A 23,420-nucleotide genomic window follows, 5' to 3' on the forward strand; every position below is an offset into this window, starting at 1 on the left:
AGTGAAAATATCATCTCCCATATATCATTTCTGTATTCTTCACTTACTTATCATGCGGCCCACCAGTCTTATGGAGGGTCTTGATCTTCTAACTGTGGAGCATGGAATTGCTACTTCCACACCTCTTGCTATTAGAGGGGTTGGAGGACGTCCCTTGAGACGGGACTGGAGCCAAGTTTTGTTCGTCCGTTTGTTCTATACGATCGAAAAGTAAGAGCCACCAAATATAAGAAGCTGACGGGATGCATTTATGGGTGTCAATATCAATTCCAAAATCGAATTTATAAGAACCTTATGATACTTTACACCCTCCTAGTTTGATGCATACACCCATTTCTCTAGTAGTTAAAAGGGTGTAAGTACTTAAGTAGCACCCTATTTACTTCCCTAAATATTACCTCCCTTAAATAAAGGGGCTGAGCTGTATTTACCAAAACAGATATTTCTCTACTTTCTTGCCACCAGTAGAAAGAGAGAAATTGATGTTTTGTATTAGAAAAAGACAAAGGGTATTTTGGTCATACGAAATTTGTTCAGTCCATCATTCGCGGATCGCCTTTCTACCAAGTGAGACAGTTTTCGCAACCTTATCAACAGCCTTTCAGCAATTTCTAGCCTTTTAAGAACTTAATTAAATTATCGTCCATATATCAAGAAAAATCTCGCGATAAATTGAGCATAGAACTCAGATTAGAGGTTTGGGCCTTTGATTTATCCAAACCGTTCATTTGAGAGTCCTTGTTTTGGATCTCCCATGCCCCAAAAATCAAGCCAACTGTACAATTTAACATAGAATAATGTGCATTTTTGTCAATCAATATGAACCGTTGACTTGTAAGTGGTTTCTGGCCGTCCATATTCAAGGACAAAAACACTTTAAATGGACGATTAGCTTAATGTTTGGGCCAGAAGAAATCCAAATCAAAGGCCTATCAAGTGGACGGTTAAGATCAATCAGGAGTGGGACCCACAACAGTCAGGACGTCGCATCAAATCACAATGAGGTCGGACCATGCCGACGCATTCCTTGCTTTACTCGGGAATTGCTAAACGACATTAATTTCGGCATTTCACAAACGTGTCGGCTTGTCTTATTCGATTAACTTTTTACTTTTTTTATTTTTCATGTAAAAATATTTTTACTTTACGAATTGGTCGGTTTTTTAAGATTTTATTATTAATTAATAAAGAGTCATGGGAAAAAAGACACGCTCGAGTCAAGGAGGTCCTTTTTTTGTTACACGTGGCAACTAGAGGTCGGTATTTGTGACAATCCTAAACAAACCGTGTCCTCATAAAATTTTAAATTATTTTTTGTGGGCAGTGATAAATCGACCCCCAAAATGATAAATCCACTCCCCATGTGTCTATCTCTCTCCTCTTTCTCTCTCTAACCCAGAGGAGAGAGAAAGACACATGGGCTTTTTCGTCGGCAGCTTATATTTGGGAATTAGTAAAGGTCTTTTATCATGTTTTGATAATTGCACTAAGGTATCTTGTCTTTTATTATTTAAACATCTGTTTAAGGTTAGCAAAACCCTATTACATTTTCTAAAAAGATTTCAACAAGCCAATTAAAAATTAAAAAGACAAGCTGAATTTGTGCAATTAGTAAAATATGGTAGTGCAAGTATTATTAGTCATAAATACACCAAAGGGAAGGGAAATGATATATCCCTTTCTTCCCGGGAGACCACATTATAGTGTAAAAGGAGTAGTCTAGTCATAATTCATAAATACACTAAAGGGTGTTTCTCAGAGAAAAGGGGGCAAATATATCACTTTCCTATTAGGAAATGTAAATAAAAAAGGAGTACCGGTATTAAAATTTAAAAGAAGAGGGTGGGGATAGCTCTGTCCAAAAGATAAATTCATAAAACTTCCACCCCCTTTATTTTGATTTCCTAAAAAATAAAGATAGGAAGATGATATTTTCACTCCCCTTGCATTACACGCACGCTCCCCTTAACGCGATTCGACATGAAAAGTGGGCAACTTTAACGCTTTTTAACGTCAAACCGCATAATAAGGGGGGCATGCGTAATGCGGGGAGGTGAAAATATCATCGCCCTACAGATAAACAAGAGATCGTGGAAACGCTAGAGTGGGGGTGAAAATATCATTTCAATATGCCTACGCTGTTGTAATATATTAATAAATAGAAGAATGCTAAACTCAAGAGCGCCCTTACAAAAACAGATGGAACGACGCCCCCCATTGGCGGCACGCATAGTTAGCAAAAAAGACTTTTTTTTTCTTCAAAATAATGATGTTTAAAACTCGTTTTAATGGTTTGCCGTTTAAAACTCCATTTAAACTTTTACAGTAAAACACTCCATTTTTTTTAGGAAAACATTTTAAACATGTTTGAAATGCGTTTTAAACCTATTAAACAAGATTTTTTTGGCCAACTTTCCAACTTTACCCCTACTATATTTTGTAAATTACAAAATTTTAAATAAATGTTTTTGTGTTCCCATTTTTTACTATTTTTTTTTTTTTCTGATTTTTTGCCGTCCCGTTTTATTGCCGAATCACATTTTGTTAACTATATAGTTGCACGTCGCCAGAGTGCATTTATAATTGCACAAAATCAAATAACATTTTTTTAATGGCACAAAGTCAAAGAACACTAAATGCACTTTGGTGATGTGCAACCAGTAGGGTCGCCCTTTCATCTTATTTTTACAAATGCGCCCCTGACTTTAGCATTCCTCTAATAAATATTTCATAACAATAAAAGGTCAATGATATCTGCACTGCAAAGTTTTGATGATGAGAAGAAGTCACTTGCTGAATTATAGAAGCTCTTGACAGCTGGTTAAATAATAAATGACCAGGTGAATTCGTCTCATTATCAAAACATGGTAGTGGGAATATCATTAACAAAAAAATGCCCCTGTTCATTTCAGTTAACGATTCTGGCAGAGTTATTCCCGGATCGAACTGTGTAATTACCAAATCCACAAAAGACAAAGTGGCATAACTGTAATACTTTCCTTATTGAGACCCAACTGTAAATCAGTCACATTCACTCAGTCTTGAAAAGAAACCATATATATATATTAAAAAACAGGAACCTCAACCATGTTCACATTCCGGGCTATGAAAAACCGGTGAATTGAGTCGGAAATGGTCCGGAGCTCTCTCTTTTTGTCACCGGAATCAGGAATCAAAGACAAAGGAGGAAGTGTGTTTGGTATGATGAGGAAAAAGGAGAGAAAGAGAAAGAAATTGAAAGGGGAAGAAAGAGAAAGAGAAAGTGAAAGAGAAGGTGGAGAGGATTCTCAAGTGAGGGATCCTCTTGTAGTGTTTGGTTCAGACATTTTTATGATGATTTTGAGCCACCTAGGGGCACGCAGCGTGGCACAGTCACTTCTAGTCTCTCGTGGATGGCACGAGGTCGCTTCTAGTGATAGGCTCTGGAGCACCAAGGTAAATTTTTTTTTTTTTTTTTTTGAATTGCTGGTGTTGGATTTTTCATTTCTTATATTCTTCTCATTTATGTTCAACCACTTACATCAATTTTATTCCAACAGCTACTTGGAAAGAAATACGATTTTTCATGTCTGAGTTGGTTTTATTTAATCATTTATGCTCTTACAAGAGTGTGGTCTCTCTTTTTTGGGTTGGCCTACACATGAATTTTTAATATTAAGGAGTTGTTGGGGTTTGAACCCGGGACCTATCGTGAGACAATAGCTCTGATTCCATGTGAAACAACCTATTACTCCAAAAGCTTAAGCGGTTGGTGTTATTTAATCATTTATATTTCAGCAGCCACATCGAAATGACAGAATGATCGAATGACTGAACAAAATCAATATGCCCTTCGGTAGTGTGTTCAAATAAATAAACCATCTTTGTCACCATTAATTTTTGTATTTTTTTCTACCGAGTGTCAAAATTTTTAAGATTTAACTTTCCTTCGTCTCTGCCCATTTCTTTGATCCCTATGCGGATTTTGTTCAAGCCTTCCACAAATTGTTATTGCTCTTCTGTAAATAACAAAATTTTCGAGATTTAATTTTCCTCGTCTTTTGCGCATTTCTTCGATCGCTATGCTAATTTTGATAAAGTCCTCCACAAATTGTCATTGTAGAAGGCTATGATGCACTATGATGCAGGATCGACCGCTCTGATGCCCACTTGGTTTTATTGCTTCTTTTGTTCGTTTTCTTGTTATGATTGTGGTGCTTTTTTTGTTGGAATTCTGATTGAATTTTTTATTTTTTTTTTGAAATGAAAAAATATAGCTGCAATGTTCTGATTGAAATTTTCATGTATGTTTGATAATCAATTGGTTTTCTGTTGATATTCCTGTCTTTGTACTGTGGTACTTCTTTCTCGAAGAAAATGTTGGGTTCTTGGGCTTTGGTTTTATGCAGTTTTTCTTTTGTTATTTTGTAGCGGTGGATTTACAATTGAGTTTTATCGTGCATTTTTATGAATCTGGCTTGGTACCCATTTGGTTCTGCTAATTGTATTGCTAGCTTTGAATTGGACTACTCTTTTATTTGTTCGTTTTCTTTCGTTTGGGTCTAGGGTTTGTGCATATGCTCTTTTATTGTTCTATTATTTTGTTTTGGTAGTTTTGGAATTGAAATTTCGTGCATTTTCTGAGTTTTGTTTTGTACCCATTTGGCTTCTTTTTTTTTGTATTGCTTGCTTTGTAATTGACTAGTATATTTGATTTTTTTTTGTAGGTCTGGATTGGTGCTCCTTTTTGTTTTATGTTATTTTATTATTTATTTTCCTGGGAAAGGAATATTATTTTTTGTGTATGTTCTGAATTTGGGTTGATAACAAAGTTTGGGTTTCGTATTTGTATTGCTCGGTTTGTATTTATTCAGTTATCCGTTTTTTAATGTTTTGTGATCTTTGGGTTTTGGATTATGGTCCTTCTTAATATTTCGTTTGTTTTGGTGTTCTGGTGTTGAATTTTCGTGCATTTTCGTTGGTTTGGTTTCATACTCATTCAGGTTTTCATTTTTATTCGCTTGTTATGCCTTTAATTGCTGATCCATGAAATTTTTTTATTGTTTTCTTGGCCTTTTAAAATCTTGTATTTTTTATTACACGGAGGTTTACTTTTCTGCATATTTTTGGAGTTTGGGTTGATTCCCATATGCTTTTTTTCTGTTCTCTTTCAATTGTTCTGATTGATCTCTTACTAAGTGACCTTGTGTATTTTGTGATATTAGTTTTAAGTACCATTGTTTTGTCATTTGTCTTTGCTTTCTATGAAAGTTCTTTTTCATGCTAATTTATTGGTCTCAGTTCTTTGTTCTTAGTGTGGGCTTTCTCCTCTATCTTTTGGTTTAAGATTCCTTTCCCTATATTCCTTCGTACGATGGCACTGAAATTGTACCCTGCTATTATGTAGTTTTTGGTTATGTAGCTATTTGCTAATTTCATTTCGTTTGATTGGGATCCATATGTCTATATTACCTTTCTCTATGGCCACTCTTTTACTCCATTTTTTTCCTTGATAGTCTCTTAATAGTTAAATATATTTTTGTGGAAGTTGGGGGACTCATTGCTTCAGTAAGAATTATATTGTATTGGTTCAAATGTTGAGTTTATTGTATTGATTATCCTTCCAACTACATCACTTGATTGATAATGCTCCCTTGAAAAGGGCAATGCCTTTATCTTGGTTACTAAGAGGGAAACATCAATACAAATCTATTATATCGAATGGCTTCAGATGGATTTTCCCTTTCTATGTGCACATCAAGGAAATTTGCCAGTACCATTGAATTTTCAAAAGTGTATACCATAGGAACACCTACATTCATTACTCTAATTGATTTTAATCGCACTCAAAATGAACTCACCTATTTCCATACTAGTCAACAGGTTCTGGTTCGACTGAGGATCACATCATGTATTCAGTTGTCCCTTCCCTTTTGTTACTTTGAAGCCTAGTGGTGATTATTGATTGAGTATGGGAACTTACTTCTCTAGTACTATTGTTGCCTCTAATGCTTCTGAAAAGATCTTCCTTCATACGAACTATGACCTTATTGGTTATCTTGGTGGCTTTGATTGGGAAACAGTTCAACGGTTTTTTTTAACTCAAATTCACTGATTTGTCAAGTTTAAATCCTAAGTAATCCAGGTCGCCATCATGCCAATAACCATAGGAACATCCTAGTGATAAAAGATAGCTTTGCTGAAAACTTAATTGTCATGGGTAAGCTATACAAGAAGAAGTTGTAAATGCAGATTGGGCGAGTCAATGATTGACAAGGTCAAAATTTTATTAACTTGAGTGAGTCAGAGGAGTTTTGATTGACTTGGTAGGGCAAAACTTGGGCGAGGATTCAACCAAGATAAAATGCAGTCGACTCGGGCAAGTTATGATTGACCTAGGGAGTTCTTAAACGGTGTTTTCAAGTACTCCACGACACTAAATGCTGTCTGAAAATTTTGCAATATCCAGTAGTCGATATTCGAGTGGTTGGATCACTTGCCCAATCTGCATCGGAGAGTGTAATTGTAAGCAATGGATTGGTGGCACTTAGATGGTTCTTATTCTAACATGGGACTCACCTGGTCCAGGGTTGCTGTAGTTTAACTTTGGTGGATCTAGCCTTTTTTACCATGCTACTAAACATCTCAAATCATGCCCGTTGGGATTGTTTGAGACCATAAAGTGCTTTCTTTAACCTGTATACCTTTTCTTGTGCACCTGGAAATTGAAATTTTGGCGGAGACTGAATATAGACCTCTTCATCTAGATCCCAATGAAGAAAGGCATTTGTGATGTCTAGTTGATGAACAAATCAATCCAGGTTTGCTGCAACAGAAAATATTACTCGGATGGAATTCATTTTGGCAACCAGGGCAAGTCTCCTGGTAATCAATGCCATGAGTCAGTGTATATCCTTTGGACACAAGTCGAGCATTGAACATGTCGATCGATCCATTCTGCTTACATTTTACGGTATACACCCATTTACATCCCACTATTTTCTATCCTCTAAGAAAGTCCACTAATTCCCAAGTGTCATTTTTTTTCTAGAGTTCTCATCTCCTTGTACACAGCATCCATCCATTTAAAACGAGGTAAAACATATGCAACACTGGAAGGCACAGATACAGAAGACAAAGAAGATAGAAAAAAAGCGGTAATTAGGAGATATGGACATATATCAAACAAAATTAGATATAAGATGTTGCGTACAAGTACACTTACCTTTGCAAACAACAATGAGAAAATCAAGGTTAGTAGGAGACACGTCAACCGAGAATGTGGACATATATGAAAACTAGGATGAATCATACCTGTATCCAAGAATAAATTCTTAGGAAATATGTGCTAGCAGCGAGCAGGCCTCGGTCCCCTTGCTGGAATGGGAGCCTCATGGCTCGGATCAGTTAAAACTTAATTTTGATGAGTCCATCTTGGGAAACCTTGGGCTTGGAGGAGTAGGAGGCCTCCTCAGATATGAGGGTGGAGCAATGAGACGGGCTTTCTCGGGGGTCCTATATGGGTCACATACTCAAATGGGGTGGAGGTTAGAGTGGTGCTCATGGGGAAAGGTTAATTGATAGCAGCCACCTCGATTTTACGAAAGTGGAGGGAGACTCCACCCGTGGAGATTTTCTCATTGGATGGAAGAGATTCAGGATTATCACTTTTCTCCACGTCAGAAGATCGGCTAACTTTTGGGCCGATTGGTTAGCAAGGGATGATGTAGCCAGGGAGAGTCTTGAGTTTTTCGATTTTCTTCCCCCTTGAGGGCATCCTTTTCTCACCTTCTTTTTCTAGCTATTTTCTTCTTGTACTGACCACCTCGGTCGCATGGCTATTAACTTCTCTCATTTAATAAAATGCCTTACCATTCAAAAAAAAAAAAAAAAAAAATGTAGAAATGAAGAGGAGAAGAGAACAGAAGAGAAATAAGTTTTGAGGGAATAGGGAGAATTAGCTCGACTCCCCGAGTAAATACTTTTATATTAATAAAAATTAAAAAATTGCAAAATATAGTTATGCCTCCTATAGGCACATGTTGTGAAAACCCCCTCTAAAATAGCGATCAACGATTTCAATGGCAAAGCATAATGAAAGAACAAACACAAGCAATCGCACAAAGACACAGATTTACGTGGTTCGGCAAAGCCTGCATCCACGGCAGAGGCAACGAGAAAATCCACTATAAGATCAAGAGATAACAAGAGAAGATCAATATCTCTCACCAATCCCACATGAAACCCCAGTACACTCTTTTCCCCCTTTTGGAGCTCTCAACCCTCTTCAAAGATGAGACACGAAAATAATCCCTAAAACCTTTTTATATAAGGCCGGCCAAAACTTACTCTTATCGGGCCAAAATCACTTAAAAACGGGCTGGGCCAAACTGTAAACAGGCTGCATCCGGCTCGCACACAATATTTCGGACCCCAACTGGGTTGAATTCAAGACACCCAACTCAAGAGCACATTTCAATATGATTTGGCAATTTGAAAAGAGTGTCATATGTTTCAAACATCGTAGTTATTTTGATTAACAAAAATAGCAATTAAGTATATGAGTATGAGAATCGATATCGCAGCATGTCGGAACGAACCTATACAGGTATCCAGGCATCATAGCTTGTAAATTGTAACTGTGGTCCACTTCTTTGAAACCATGAGACTCATCTATCTTATGGTCATGCCTCATCTTGATAAATTAGACCTCTCACCGTATGCCATAAATATTTCTTGTTGGTCTGTACTTGCAGATTTTTCCTGCTTGCCTGGCATAACTTCCATATCTATAACCCCTATTCGTTAATATGTTACTAGCATAGTCAGACATTTCTGACTTTTTCAAAATATCATGATTTTATTGCTACATTTTGATAAAACGTCGAAATCCCGAAATAATCCCGAGATTTAAAAAATGTCACGATATTTTCATTTTTATTATTTATGATGAAAACATAGCGATAATTTTACGATATTTTTATTTTATATTTTTCTTAACTTATATATTTTTATATTTTTTAATTATTCTATTTTTCCAGTTTTTTCTCAATATAAATCCAGAATTTAAAATCTCCCGAGATATACAGTCCCCGTGAAATTCCTGAGGCAAATATTTGTGATTGTTTACTAGCATACAGTTCTATACAACCATGCTATCCATTTTCTCTGCAACTTGTTTGACTAGTGAGTATGAGCATGGTACTCCCTTTCATTTAGTGCTCAAGTTGTGCCACCGTTCAGCTTTTGGTTTAGCAACTCAGCTTTGTTTTGGAAGCTATTACAACCAATGAAGCTTCAGTTGAATTAAACTATAATAATACTTTTAATATATGCTATGAATGCTGTTTGATCGTGACTCTTGAGAAGTGGTTTGGACTTTGGAGTTCTCAACATTGTCATTTAAATACAACCGATATTGGATGATTAAAATTTGACAACTGATAGTTCTGACTAGTTTCATCAACCATCAGATAGTTTAGGTTAAAATCAAGATATTGGGCTAATGGGTTAATGTTGACTGTGAGAATAGCGTGATCCTGTTCCAAAGATGCTGCTGCTACATTGATAATGTTGAGAATGAATGCAGATTCTTTTGCGGGACTTTGTTTGGATGTCTCTTCATATTGGTTTTGTATATTCTCGGTGAAATATTAATTTCGAAGTAGGTATTTGAACCATGCAATGTTGCATTTCTTCCTGTTCTTTTTTAGCTCCATAAGTAGGTGCTCTGGTAACATTGTTAAACTACAGAATTGAACATTGCGTTCTTCCGCAGTTGGAGGAATTGTTGGTGGGCAAAGCACACATTCCTCGATTGTCTATGGTGCGGGGACTCTCAAAGTTGGCAGCATATTCCTTTTCCGTAATGGATGGCAAACGTGTAAGTAAATGTTGAACTGTACCTGGCTTATGATGACTCTTGCATGATTTCCTTCCAAGATTGTATAAATCCTTCTGGAGTAAATAATTCCATGTTTTGCATAAAGATCCATTTCTTGATAGAATAAAATGATGGTAGTTTATTCTGGATCCATTTCTTGATAGAATAAAATGATGGTAGTTTATTCTGTAATACTTAATGCGGTTGATATGTTATTAAATCAATGATTGTAATATTTGAGCATGTGGAACTTTGCTTAGCAAAATCAGTTCTGCTAAATCAGCAGTATCTACAGCTGGTGAATCAGAAACTTCCAATGAAGAAAAGGAATTATGCTTGTAGATTATAAAAACCTCGTGGATCATAAGAAATGGAAAGAATCTGCAGCTCCATAAGACTAAATCAGGGAAGTCAATCAAATTAGTGAATGTTGGGCCACTGCATCATTGCATCAGATCTTATGGGTACTTCAATTCTTTTGCATTTATTGCATTCTTTTTTATACCCAAAACATAATTTGTCTTGTCTATTCTGCTAACATATTGGATGGATTGTCCTTATTTTTAAAAATGAAATTTCACCCGATGGATCTTTCATTTTATTTACACTGTTGGTCTTTGTACTCAAATTGTTCTCTTCCCTTGATAAATTTCCTTCAAAGAAGGATCCCTCAAGTTTATCTGCTTCTTAGTCCGTTTCAGGGACCCACGTGCCTGAAAGGTTGCACTATTGTTATATATTGAAACCAGTGTTCTAGGTGCTGAATTTTGTCTTTGGGCCGATTAGGATATGTAGTAGTACCAGGAACAGCTGCACTTGTTTGTCTCGAGACACATCCTTGTGGTCAAACACTTATTCAACCACATTTAACCAATCCAAGAGTTCAACATCTGTGGAACTCCTGGATATCTATTTAGATGCTGGATTCCAATCTTGATCATCACATGTCTTGAAATTGTACCTTCGGGCTGATCTTCTTGGCAGCCACTCCTCATCCGACTCACTTGACTCCCCTTCTTGGAAGTCTGGTTCCGTTCTAGGGCGAGGGCTTTGTGGCTGAAAATTCAATCTATCTACCTTATTATTTAAATTCTGGATTTTGACCATCAACTCTTCCTGTCTCTTTGCACTTTGCACTAGGATTTCCATCAATCTTGCACAATCAACAGTCTCTGAGGTATTTTCTGGCATGGATGTCATACAATCTGCCTCACCACCTTTAGGAGCCATGGGAAGTTAACCTTCAAAGAAACTTCAATAACCACAAAGAATTAAACCCCAACAGTCAATAACAAAGTATGGCAGCAATAACAATCCAATTTTCTTTATAAGGCCCCACAAACTGTTCTACAAAGATCTGTAAAGTTGATGCTGGCCCAGGTAAGGCAACCCAATAGAAACTTTACAAGCCTGCTCTGATACCAATTTGATGCCGTTGATTGGGAAAATTCTATCTCAGGTTTGAGACTTCACTGACAGTAGGGTGATATTCCACTAAGAATTATAGCATATCCAAGCTGTATCATTTCAGATCCAAATGTAAATTCATAATAGCAAGCACAATTCTACATCCCCAATCGAATTCAATTCATGCTCAGCCCTTGTTGTCATTCAGCATGCAATATTCAACACAATAGTTGAGTTGTTCTTTATGATTATTCACAGGAATATCAGATATAATTGAGTGTATCAACAAAATTAAACAACAGATGCATCAAGTAGATCTGAAAGCAGCAATGGAAAAGTAGAATTGCACACATTCACTAAACAGAATTCTGCTATATTTATGGCACGAATTCACTTGTTTCAGCTGAGCTCAATTTCAGGAAAAACTTAAGATGGACGATCACTCTTAGATGTATTTTCAATTCAGATTCCTTGCAGATTGGAATTCTTCACTCTACAAGTTCAAATCTGGACAAGTCTGGATCCGATCTTTCAAAGCAGATCCAACAGCCAAAGAACTTATACAAATCTTCATCAGAAATCTGCATCCATTCGGTCACTAGCTCTCTCTTCCATAAATTTCAACAACAAAAGACTCTTGAAACTAACAAAACTTCAAACTGCAGCTCTCGGTTCTCAGGTAGAAGGCGTTCCAGTTCTGAATTATTTCAGATCAGAAATGAACACAGATCTGAATGACGGGTTTAAATAAAACAGGTTCTCACCATTTCAGATTCAGCTAAATTTAAGAACCAGTTACCAACGACCTTAATGAAAGACAGCAACATATATTAGCAGCAAATGATCTGTGAGCTAAGTGAATTCGGATCTCACGTTTATAAGATCAGATCTGGAGTTTGATTATAGAACACTCAGATCCGATTCTCAATTTCACACATTTACAATGATATCAGCCGATAATGATAATCCCTTAAAACTCTTGTAAAATCCAATCAGTACTTGCAAAAAATTTTGAGCAAATCTGAAATATTAATAAAGCTGAGAAGATGTCACTTATAGAGATGTAATTAAAGAAGAAAATTAGGCCAAATCATTGAGGATTTCCGATGTCACGGCAGAGAAGAACAAATGGTAGCAAATCTGAATCTCCCATGATGTCATCTTGATGTTTTCTTGATTTTCTATAATGAAATGGTGTAGAATCTTGCGAGGGGATGCAAGATGTTCAGATCCTTGCCAACCATGAGGAGAATTGACGAGAAGATAAGGAGAAAGTCCAAGACCTCTTGCCTAAATTCGGCTCCATGGGTTATCTGAATTTTGATGGAAGTTCAATAGGTAATCCTGGACATACGGGTATTGGCGGATTATTTCATGATTCAGACGGCCACACACTTCTATCTTTCTCAGGTCCAGTAGGAGTTTATGACTCCAATGAAGCGGAGGCAAGAGTACTTTTCTGGGGTTGAGATGGTTTGGAAATTATGTGAAGGGTCCTTTAATCATTGAAAGCGATTCAGCAAACGTCGTAGCCTGGGCAAAAACCAAAGCGATAGGTCCTTGTAAATTATCAGCCATTATATCGGAAATTAGATACCTATACTTAAAATATCTCCAGATTTTCAACATATAGTGAGATCAGCAAATGAACAAGCAGATTGGCTAAAGCTGCGGACAAGGAAGAGGTGGAGATTGTTAACTCAAATTTATCAGAAGAAGTGAGGTTGGAGTCTTAGTGGGGCAGTGGGTAAGTATTTTGGGAGTTTCTTCTGTATATACTCTTTGTGATGCCTCATCCCTCTCGTGTATTGTGTAGAAACATTTTTTTTTAAATAAAAACATTTGGTATAGTGAAAACTAGGCCTACCTTTGTAGAATCCAGATTTCGTAGCATCCATAGATAAGAGTTATATCTGATGTCTTAGATGTTGCCTTAAGAGTTGTATTGAGTAATCAATAGGAGAGAATGGGTAGTTTCCCCAAATTATTCTATAAAAATCCACAAAATTAGGAGCACAACATTTATGTCACTGTTATATGGATGGATTTGCATCGCTTGAAAAGTCTAGTGTAGTAGTATTCCTACAAGAACTAAAATCACTTCTAGTACCAATCAGCTACATCACTTGGATGGGAAGTAGGAGTCATCAGAATATCCATTTTGGGCACTTGAAATGAATACCTCTTCTTTTCTCCATCAATTGTTACCTTTCAAAAAAAAAAAAAACTGTCAACTCGCGTGGCTTTCGCCAGTGCTTTGATTGAGCCACATGTAGTTTGATTGAACAACTGCATGTCCACCTATGCCTAAGTTACTGGTATTGCACTGCCTCATTGACCCTCTTGTTATGTTACTGACAGGGGGGTCTCCTGAGGAAGTTTGATTAAAGTTATAGTTTTTTGTCAAATGTGAGAGTTACCTTTGATATTTGGATGATAAAATTGCACTTGAACAAGATAGGTACTAGTGCTGGCACTGTTTCCAATGTCATTTCTCAAATCGATACTATGAAACATGTTCTGATAACTTATTTTTGTTTGAGCTTGCATGGAGAGAAATTTTTTAATGTATCGAAACGTATCTTGTTCTCAGACCCGGATCATGAAGGAGGACCTCTGCGATCACATGTGGGAATTTCGCTTTAAAAAGGTTTGCTCTATTCACTCCTCTATGTATCGAGCTTTGTTCAAACTGGGGTAAGGGTGGGGAGGTTGAATTTTATACCATGGGCCATCCGTGATGGGACCCCATCAAGTAGTGGGGTCAGGGCGTGTATGGTGATGCAACTGGGAGAAGTTTGAAATAACTTTGTGTAGTTGTATAAATTTCTTTTTGTTGGATTTCCCATTAACAGTCTCCATATATTGGTAAAACTTGCTGTCCTGTATAGACTTCTTGAATTCCTTTGTTATTTTTACTCTGGAAAGTTTGTTATTTCAACTGGGTTTTACAAAATAAGTTGGCTCTCGCTCACCAATTCCAAATTAGTCTTTTTGAATGCATCAATCTGTCTTACAGACAGCTCCAGCATATTGGCGGGATCTGGATCCTTCTTGGAAGGACACGGGTCCACCCATGCGCCGCTACTTTCATCCTGATGGCTCCCAAACTGCGGACCCCGAGGACAAAGTCTGGGGTGGCCATGAATGCGCTTATTCGATCGTTACCAGCTTCATAGACAATGGAAGAATCAGAGAGCACTATGTGAGGATAAATCGGTGGCCTCGAATGACCATCTCAAGGAATAAGGATTGGAGTTGGGAGCTGGAAAACCATCTGTACTGTTACTCAAGCATCCCTGATCCTGAGAAAGAGGGTGGCACAGGGCCGATATTTCCGGTATGGTAAGTATGTCATGACCATATATACTGCTTGACTAGTTTTCAGTGTAGATAATTGCGCCATAATGCCTTTGATGGATCTGAATTTGGCTGTGTATATGGCATCCTGAATGGTTTGTGTAAATATTTTGTTGTGAAAAATGGTATAAAGAACTTGTTACTGTTGTATATATTTGTTGATATAGGCAGTGTTTGTGACAAAATTTTCTTTTGACGTGAGATGGGTGTGCTTTGATGAAAACCCTCATTTGATGACTGAAACAAACTCCTCTGTTATTGGTTTGGAGTACTATGGAAAAAAAATGCTATCTTTGCCGGTTGATTTCTAGTTCTGCAAGGTCAGCAGGTCTACATTTCACATGTTCCTGTGTGCGGATCTAATATTGTTGTCAGAGTGGGAAGCGAATGTGAGAAAGAGAAAATGCAAGAAGCGAAAGCTCCAAAGAAAGTAACAAAGCGAAAAGCTCTAAAGAAAGTAACAAAGAATGGAAGCGTCATTGAAAATCAATATGAAATATTTAATTAGCCTAGTTGGAAGCAAAAAAGAAGTGTAGAAAGAGTAGGGTTATAGTATGGAGGAAACGTAAGGACACTTTCTAAATTTGGAAAACAAGAACTTAGCTTCCGAAATGAGCTTATTGGGAAGCAAGCTTTTGGAAAAGTAAGCTTTCTATCCAACTAGGAAGATTCCAGTGACTATGAGCTTAATCACAGGTCAACAGATTAAAGGAGTGTTGATGGTAAAAAAAAAAAGGAGGCACATTAAATAGTGGAAAAGCCCAATTTCTACTTACCTAATCACATGTTACTCAACGTTTTAACCATTAGAGAAAGGTTGGGTAAGTCCATATGATGCTCAAGAATAAAATACTGGTTGATGAATTGAAAGAGATTACATAGAAGCCAAGTATATTACAAATTGGAAAGACAATAGCAACTACAAAATACATTTTTGTCTTCTAATGGCACAGTTGTTGAGAGTTTGAGACTCATTTCAGCTCCAGAATCTCATCTAATGAGTAGTTGTTTGTAGAAACATTGGCATAATTCACTTTGTTAAACCGAACCACGACTGAATAGCGAGTAGCTGGATCCTGTAAATGAAACAAAATAGAAAAGAAAACAATATGGGTAAAAGAGTTTAGAGTTATACACTAACATCTTGAGTACATCTAATTGCAGATTATCTTTCTACTAATGAAAATTTACAAATAAACTTGAATATACAAATAAAAATTATAAAAATAAATGAAAAGCCCTGATAAAGTTTATACGTTTTTTTTTAAAAAGCTTCTAATTGTATACCAAGGAATTACTAAAGTTCTACTTTTTTTCTACAATGAAGATTGTAAGAAGGCGTGCAAACCTGATCGACGGCTACAACGGACCCGACACCATTGAACCAGTAAGATTCTCTCCTCAAGATTTTCACCTGAAAACATATATGGATGAAACATAGCAAAATTAGTAGTAAAATTAAACCCGCGGAAAAATTGTGGTAATTTTTCTTCTAAAATAAGTCGAGAACCATGTAATTCCTACATGATAATTATAAAGAAAAAAAGAAAAAACGCGAGATGGCGAAGATGATGATGGGCCATTTTAAAGATTTCTAAGAATTATTTATATGCAAATGGTTTAGAAGATAAATATGATCATTTTCAGACAATGGTCATAATTGTTGAAGACATAATATAATTAATGTCATCCAAAAGAGCCCTTATTGCAAATAAAATTATTTTAATCTAATCTTATCTGTAAAGGGGAGATTAATTAAGGTCTCTTTGGGGTCATTTACTATATAACTTCAAAACCATTTCCATTCAAATTGGATGCAAATAAGTTTTAGAGGCATCTAAAGAGGCTAATGTTCCATTGATATTTTGAACTAATATAATCTTATTTACAAATAAAAACCAGTTAGTAATGGTGGTCCAGATGAATGCCTTGTAGAGCAACATTTACATTGCCGGTATCAAGAATCGGAATCGGAATCGGAATCGGCATCCTATTTAGATTCCCCCCTATATGGAATGTAAAAAATTAATTTTTTTAAAATTTAAAAAGTGCATCCCACCTTGGTGAAATTAGAATACCCCCGTCATTTTACCTCTTCAATTCCACCCCCCTCGCCTTATTTCGTTAATTTTTTCACATTTTGAATCAAACGTTGAATTAGAGAGGAATCGGAATAGGATGCTGATTCCAGTGCCTGATTCCGGCAATTCAAACGTACATTAGGATAATGAAAATGATGAAGATGGAGTGTCATTTACCTTTGCACCTCTCTTGGGTCCGATCGGGCTTCTAGTGCACGTATAACAAACCTTCTAGCTAGAAGTGGAGTTATTATTGGAGAAGAAGAATATGGAGGCGTGAGAGGTGGTGGTGGGAATGTTAGAGGTGAGAACACAGTTAGAGGTTATAGAAGCCATGTTAGAGGTGGCCATATCTCCTGTCTTAGATATGTGTAGTACAACAAGTGATTGTAGAGATGAAATGAATGAGAAAATAGTTAAAAACTTAGACCTCAAACAAACTAGTTTTCCTAGGTAAATTATCTACACACATTGAAGAAAAGGTAGGATTTTGGCCATTAGGATTGTGCCACGTGGACATCATATCCATTTGCTGTGGATAATGCTATCTCCCTTAGGCCTTGTTTGGGTTGCAGGTATTTTCTGAAAAAGTTAGGAAAATAAAACTTTTTCTAAAGTTTCTTACTTTTTCATTGTTTGATTGTATGTAATTTTAGCCAAAGCAGTTCAAAATTTACTTAGAGGGACCTTCAATTTATAATGATATCCCCTAAATAAGCCATAACTATATTATTTTCATACATATCGTGGAGATGAAAAAAATTTCCTAGGAAAGGAAATTTTGTACTACGAGCAAAGTTTTTCCTACAATCCAATCTTTACGAAGATGGGCTCTCAGCTTTACGAAGATGGGCTCTCAGTTCTACAGAAGTTCTAGGAAAAAGAAATAGGAAGATGGGCTTTGGGTTGTTTGGAAAATCATTTGAGATATGGTCTCCATGTGGCAAAAACATACGGGAGGTAGAGTCGTTTGGTGATCCAAACCATGCATCTGATCTGATAGATGAATAGGCCTAGTACAGTATAACCCTCAAATTTGTGGAGATTTTTCTACTGTGGGCTCCCTATTTTCTGAACCGTCCATTGGGATTCTTCCTCGCTATTTATATATGATGGTTGGCCGTGCATGTGCATGCACATGCACTGTGGGGCCCACGTTGTTTGGGTGATCCAAACCATTCATTTGTTTGGACCTAATGTAGATTGGGTGTACCTTGAAAAATCTTCTCCATGGGATGATCCTAACCCTCTGATATGTGGAGGTTTCTATACTGTGCCGTCAATTTTAAAACTCCACAAATCAGAGGGTGTCTACATCAGGGCCCAACAAATGAACGCAACGTGGCCCCATTGTATTTGTTGGCTGCACATGCATGCGTGGCTGTCAACCATATAATTTCTTGCTGAATATACATATAAGGAACTGATTTCTGAATATTTATCTTAGAAAGGGACAGAGGGGGGGTTGGCGTGCAACTCGGGTTAGGTTGGATCGGGTTGAGGCCAAGCCTAACCCAATCCGAGTTAGTATTCCCTCAACCCTAACCCGAGCCTCGGGTTGAGGATGGTCAACCCTTACCCAACCCACCTCTAAATCTCTCAACTCTAACCCAACCCATCTTACCCGAAATCGGGTTGGGTTGCCAAGGCTCGACCCTAACCCAACTCAAATGCATAGTTTCTCGCTCAATATATAAAATGGAGACAGGATTTCAATTCATAGGCCGATAGGCGGCACACGCATGCCCAGCCGTCAACCATATATATAATTTCCAAAGGGAGATTATTTTTTCACCCCCTGTTTGATTATGCGCCCCACTTGTAAAGTTCCTTTAAAGGAGGCGTCACACTCCTGTAACAATCTGTAGATTTTGAATTTCAAAAATAAGAACGTTGGCGACGAGAAAAGAAAGCAGAAACCGCTATAAAACGCTCCTCCTTGTCCTTCGTTCGGATCGATATTCTTTTTACGGAGAGAGAGAGAGAGAGAGAGAGAGAGAGAGAGAGAGAGAGAGAGAGAGAGAACACAAAACCAGAAAACAAATCCATGGATGCATACGAAAAGTTAGAGAAGGTGGGTGAAGGAACATATGGGAAGGTTTACAGAGCAAAGGAAAAAGCTACAGGGAAAATCGTTGCTCTCAAGAAGACACGTCTTCACGAGGACGATGAAGGAGTTCCCCCAACTACCCTTCGAGAGGTCTCTCTCCTGAGAATGCTCTCCATTGATCCTCACATTGTCAGGTATTTTTATTCCACTTTTCTTTTTGCTCTTCGACTTCTTTCCCTTTATCTTTCTAGTTTTTTATCTTCTTTTACTCTTCCCCATTTTTCTGTGACGGGTATTTGTTTTCATTTTTAATTTTAGGGTGTTTTATTTGTGCTGTTATATTTTTTTGTGTGTGATTTGATGTCTGTTTCAATGGTTTCTTGATCTTTCTTTAACAAAATGCTATGCGTTCTAAGCGAGGATTTCGGGGTTTCATTTATATTTTTAGGGTTTATTTATATGGGTTGGGTTCTTTTCCTTTCTTTTTTTGATTTCATATCTTTCTTAATGGGCTGGATGTTCTCTTTCCTATGAAGATATTTGGGGAATTTCTAGGCTTTGGTGGGATTTTAGGGTTTCATTTCTAATTTTAAGGTTTGTTTATATGGGTAGGGTTTCTTTCTGTTTGATTTCATGTTTTTCTTAATGGGTTGGGTATTCTCTTTCCTATGAAGGTATCTGGGGAATTTCTTGGTTTTGGTTCTGATTATGACATCTTTTCAAGAGAATTTATTAGAAGTGTAGTGCCTTTGTCTTGGACTGCATTTTGTTTTGACTATATTGGATTAGGTTTTGCTTGCTCCAATTTGCTTCGTTGTTCAGTGGGTTTGATGAGGTTTTAGGTAGATTTAAAATCACATCCATGAACAGGAATGTTGCATTTGTAAGGGTCCTTTTACTGTGTTTTCATATGCATTTTCTTGCACGATCTTATGCAGACTGTTGGATCTCAAACAAGGTCAGAATAAAGAAGGGAAGACAGTCTTATATCTGGTTTTTGAATATATGGATACTGATCTTAAGAAGTATATCAGAAACGTTCGCGCAACTGGTCAGATGATTCCTGCTAAAACTGTCAAGGTAGGCATTTAGTTACGTGGAATTTCTTCTATATCCATGCTTTCGAAAGTATCAAATCGTGACAAAAATATTCAAGCCAACCATGGATTTTCATATCTTGATTTAACAACTCATGTCTGAACGTACGGTGGAAGAAGATTACCTAGTGAGGGTTGATCGGCCTTAAATTTATAACCCGATTACCTTTTTTCTTCAGCATCTAATACACTCTACTTGTTTTCTTTTCCTGAATTAATTGGTAATTTTTAATTATCAGTTAAATTGAGATTCATAGAAGTTGGTGTTTCTTTATTCAGGGTTTGATGTATCAACTATGCAAGGGTGTTGCATTCTGCCATGGTCATGGAGTATTGCACAGGTAGTTAAGCTTTACAGAATTATATTTAAATGATTGTCATACGCTTTCACATAATCTTCATTTGTTTTAAATGGGTTTCACATAATCTTCATCTACCTCCGCTTTCATCTACACAGGGATCTGAAACCTCACAACCTTCTAATGGATCGAAAGACAATGATGCTTAAAATAGCAGATCTCGGACTAAGTCGGGCATTTACTATTCCACTCAAGAAGTATACTCATGAGGTACATATTAATGTTTGTTACAAAAACTCATCCAATCATCCCAACTAACAATAAAAAGTGTCACTCAACCCGTTAAACACCATATTTTGGTTTGGCTTATGAAGTATACTGTATAATCATTATTCCAGATCCTGACACTGTGGTATAGAGCTCCTGAAGTGCTTCTGGGAGCTACCCATTACTCAACGCCAGTGGATGTGTGGTCTGTCGGCTGCATATTTGGTATGAAACCCACCCCCCCTTCCCCTTCAATTAAAAATACCAAGAATTTAACTGGAGAGACTTCTATTCTAATTTTACCTTATTATTTCTGCTAAATACCAGCCGAACTGGTTACAACTCGAGCACTCTTCCAAGGGGACTCTGAATTGCAACAGCTCCTCCATATCTTTAGGTTCAGTTAAATTCTGCAATCTGCATACTCAATTTTACTTTTATCTTTTGTTCTTGCTATTCATCTACTCTGGCTAATCATGCAGGTTATTGGGTACTCCAAATGAAGAAGTGTGGCCAGGAGTGAGCGAATTAAGAAACTGGCATGAGTACCCACAATGGAGCCCACAGAATTTGTCATCAATGGTCCCTGGGCTCGATGCCGATGGGCTGGATCTGCTTTCGGTGAGTTGGGTCCGCTTGATATATAATGATCGAAATATGCATATCTTCGTCTAAACATTGTAAAAGATCAAGAACATAAATGGAGAAACTACATACAACAATAGATGAATAAATGGAATTCTTAGAAGAATCTAGTTTAGCTGTTAAAAGTTAAAACTAGGATGGACTAAGATAAATTATTAGCATCCATTGCTTGTGGTTAATGTTATACACTGACATAGCTGTTATACTTACTGCCATCTAGAAGGATACAGATTACAAGAAAATGTGAAATACACTACTATAAGCAAATAACGTCATTACTATAAATCATTAACACCCCTTCCTTGTAATGTTGATTGTCTCTTTGCATGTGTTATAGCAGCTATACTTGCTGGCTAATTTTCACCAATATATGTACTTCTAATAATGAGTTGGGTTTGTACTGTTCATGTTCTTTCTCTTTGGTAAACAAATAGTAGCTATAATACTTTAAGAACATACACCCCTTTATAAACTCTTGATTCTCACTGTTCTTATGCCCCTTAATTAAAAAAATCCTTGGGTTACCATTATTCTTTATTTTCAATTGAAGTACATTAGCATAATGTCATACTTACTGGCATGTGAATGATTAATTTTTTGCAGAAGATGTTGCTGTATAACCCTTTGAAACGGATCTCTGCAAAGAAAGCCATGGAGCACCCATACTTCGATGATCTGAATAAAGCCTCTCTCTGAATCATGACTAATTTTCACCTACAACACACCTAGTGCTGTCCTGAAGTGCTTTTCTCAAGCAATTTGTTTGTCTTGGATGCTGTATGACATTTTGAGATTGATGATGGTTATGACTTTAACGAGTACAATTTAAGCAGACGGCAATATATGCTTTTTTTATGTATCACTTTGCTTTTTCCTTAAATGCAAGCAATTGGGTTAATGATGGTTGTCTAACATTTTGATTTAAGCTAATGATAATCAAGATTGCCATTCTAGTACAAAAGAAGTTCAACGGGGTTTCGAAACATAGTACTCAAGTAGCATCCTCTACATTGAATCTCTGGATCATGAGGATCAGACTTGAGCTTGTACATGATGGTTGTACATCATGGCCTCAGCAAGCTCTACTCAAGAATACGACAGAGCTTGAGCTTGTACAGTTTTACTACTGAGGCCATGATGGTTAAAAATGAATTTATTTCATTTGATGGTTGAATGGTTTCTCAGTAGCAAGTAGATTTGCTAATCGATAACAAAAAAATGATCTAAAATTATTAATCTTCATAGTGTTAGGAAAACCCAGGGTCTAGTAAAGAAGGATTGCAATTTTCCTAACATCCGAAATTGTGTAGGGTCTGTGAGGATCTAATGAAAATATATTCCATAGGAAAAAAAATCCAGGGTCTAGTAGAGAAGGATTGCAATTTTCTTAGGAAGTAGAAAATTTCAACATTGGAAAAAATTTCCGAGGACAATGAATTGGCCAAAAGTTGGAAAACTCATTGTCCATGGAAAAAAATTCCATGATAAACTAATTTCTTGGCACTTCGTTGCAATGGAGGTGAAACAACCAACAACATGGGTCCAACGAAAGGTGAGATCTTGTCAACCGCGGTTAGAGTCGCTTACGCGAAATCTGTAACAACTCTAAATTGATTTGAAGCCACACATGATATCTCTCCAGACCGTGACAACAGTGACAAGATAAGAGTCATTGGGAACCCAGCTGCCCCATCTGATGCCATACTTCTCCACAATCACCTCATTCCGAAAGTGAGTCTTCCTCCTCAAATCTCCAGATCCATTTACCAAGAAGGGCTTTGGTCATCAGTCCAAGGTTCCTGATACCAAGGCCCTTGTCCGCCAGCCAACTCTGAACACCAACTTCCGGGCATAAAACCGTCTACCACCTCATAATTGGTTCTTACCCCCATGATGGAAGACTTAGGGAAGTTAATTCTCTATCCCGTCACCGCTTTGTATCATCTCAGAACGACCTTAAGATTCCTTATCTTCTCCATGTAAGCCCTGCTGAAGCCAAGGGTGGCATCCAGTTTCATCATGGTTCATGTCATTGAGCTTTTCTTCATCCTTCTCATGTATTGGTACTACTGCTTTAACATTTGAACATGTCTGGAGTACCAAAGTGAACAAAGGAACATTTTACACATTTTATCACGTGGCCATGCCAACATGCTGTTTTGTTAATCCATATCAATGGATCCCTGATATTGAACATTTGATATATTATTTTCCACAATGAAATTTCAAAATTTTCATTTCTTCTCTGATAGGAAAGCAATTCCTGGGGTTGGGCCTGTAGCTCAAGGGTTGGGGCTTTTGTATCTCAACCATGAGGTCGCAGGTTCGATCCCCAGCATACTTACCAAAAAA

General features: G+C 37.1%; 2 protein-coding genes and 1 pseudogene across 3 annotated transcripts; 2 read left to right on the forward strand and 1 right to left on the reverse strand.

Moving 5' to 3' along the window:
• Positions 1 to 3,070: 3,070 nt before the first annotated feature.
• Positions 3,071 to 14,814, forward strand: LOC143892179 (uncharacterized). The gene is made up of 4 exons (XM_077396627.1): positions 3,071 to 3,435; positions 9,758 to 9,862; positions 13,863 to 13,919; positions 14,289 to 14,814. The coding sequence occupies exons 1-4, from the start codon at positions 3,133 to 3,135 to the stop codon at positions 14,616 to 14,618; spliced, it is 795 nt and encodes a 264-aa protein (XP_077252742.1). The 5' UTR covers positions 3,071 to 3,132; the 3' UTR covers positions 14,619 to 14,814.
• A 650-nt stretch (positions 14,815 to 15,464) lies between these two features.
• On the reverse strand, positions 15,465 to 17,134 carry LOC143846277 (photosystem I reaction center subunit IV-like; annotated as a pseudogene). The gene is made up of 3 exons (XR_013234734.1): positions 16,888 to 17,134; positions 15,978 to 16,043; positions 15,465 to 15,705 (listed from the first exon to the last, which is right to left on the reverse strand). The product of XR_013234734.1 is annotated as a photosystem I reaction center subunit IV-like (transcript).
• A 1,531-nt stretch (positions 17,135 to 18,665) lies between these two features.
• On the forward strand, positions 18,666 to 21,930 carry LOC143845840 (cell division control protein 2 homolog D-like). The gene is made up of 8 exons (XM_077354244.1): positions 18,666 to 18,954; positions 19,699 to 19,840; positions 20,137 to 20,198; positions 20,315 to 20,426; positions 20,555 to 20,648; positions 20,751 to 20,820; positions 20,906 to 21,044; positions 21,672 to 21,930. Exons 1-8 carry the CDS (start codon positions 18,758 to 18,760, stop codon positions 21,762 to 21,764), a joined length of 909 nt encoding a protein of 302 aa, XP_077210359.1. The 5' UTR covers positions 18,666 to 18,757; the 3' UTR covers positions 21,765 to 21,930.
• Positions 21,931 to 23,420: the final 1,490 nt, after the last annotated feature.

Source organism: Tasmannia lanceolata, unplaced genomic scaffold (genome assembly GCF_043159265.1).
Source record: "Tasmannia lanceolata isolate RefF3 unplaced genomic scaffold, GAP_Taslan_0.1 ptg000015l, whole genome shotgun sequence".
In the NCBI taxonomy this organism is placed as follows: Eukaryota; Viridiplantae; Streptophyta; class Magnoliopsida; order Canellales; family Winteraceae; genus Tasmannia; species Tasmannia lanceolata.

Bases quoted from the DNA above. Each gene is read 5' to 3' on its own strand.
- LOC143892179 (XM_077396627.1), top strand. From the start codon at position 3,133: ATGGTCCGGAGCTCTCTCTTTTTGTCACCGGAATCAGGAATCAAAGAC. The intron at 3,436-9,757 runs GTAAATTTTTTT...GTTCTTCCGCAG, and splicing joins ATAGGCTCTGGAGCACCAAG to TTGGAGGAATTGTTGGTGGG. The intron at 13,920-14,288 runs GTTTGCTCTATT...TCTGTCTTACAG, and splicing joins GGGAATTTCGCTTTAAAAAG to ACAGCTCCAGCATATTGGCG.
- LOC143845840 (XM_077354244.1), top strand. From the start codon at position 18,758: ATGGATGCATACGAAAAGTTAGAGAAGGTGGGTGAAGGAACATATGGG. The intron at 20,199-20,314 runs GTAGTTAAGCTT...TCATCTACACAG, and splicing joins GGTCATGGAGTATTGCACAG to GGATCTGAAACCTCACAACC. The intron at 20,649-20,750 runs GTATGAAACCCA...GCTAAATACCAG, and splicing joins GTCTGTCGGCTGCATATTTG to CCGAACTGGTTACAACTCGA.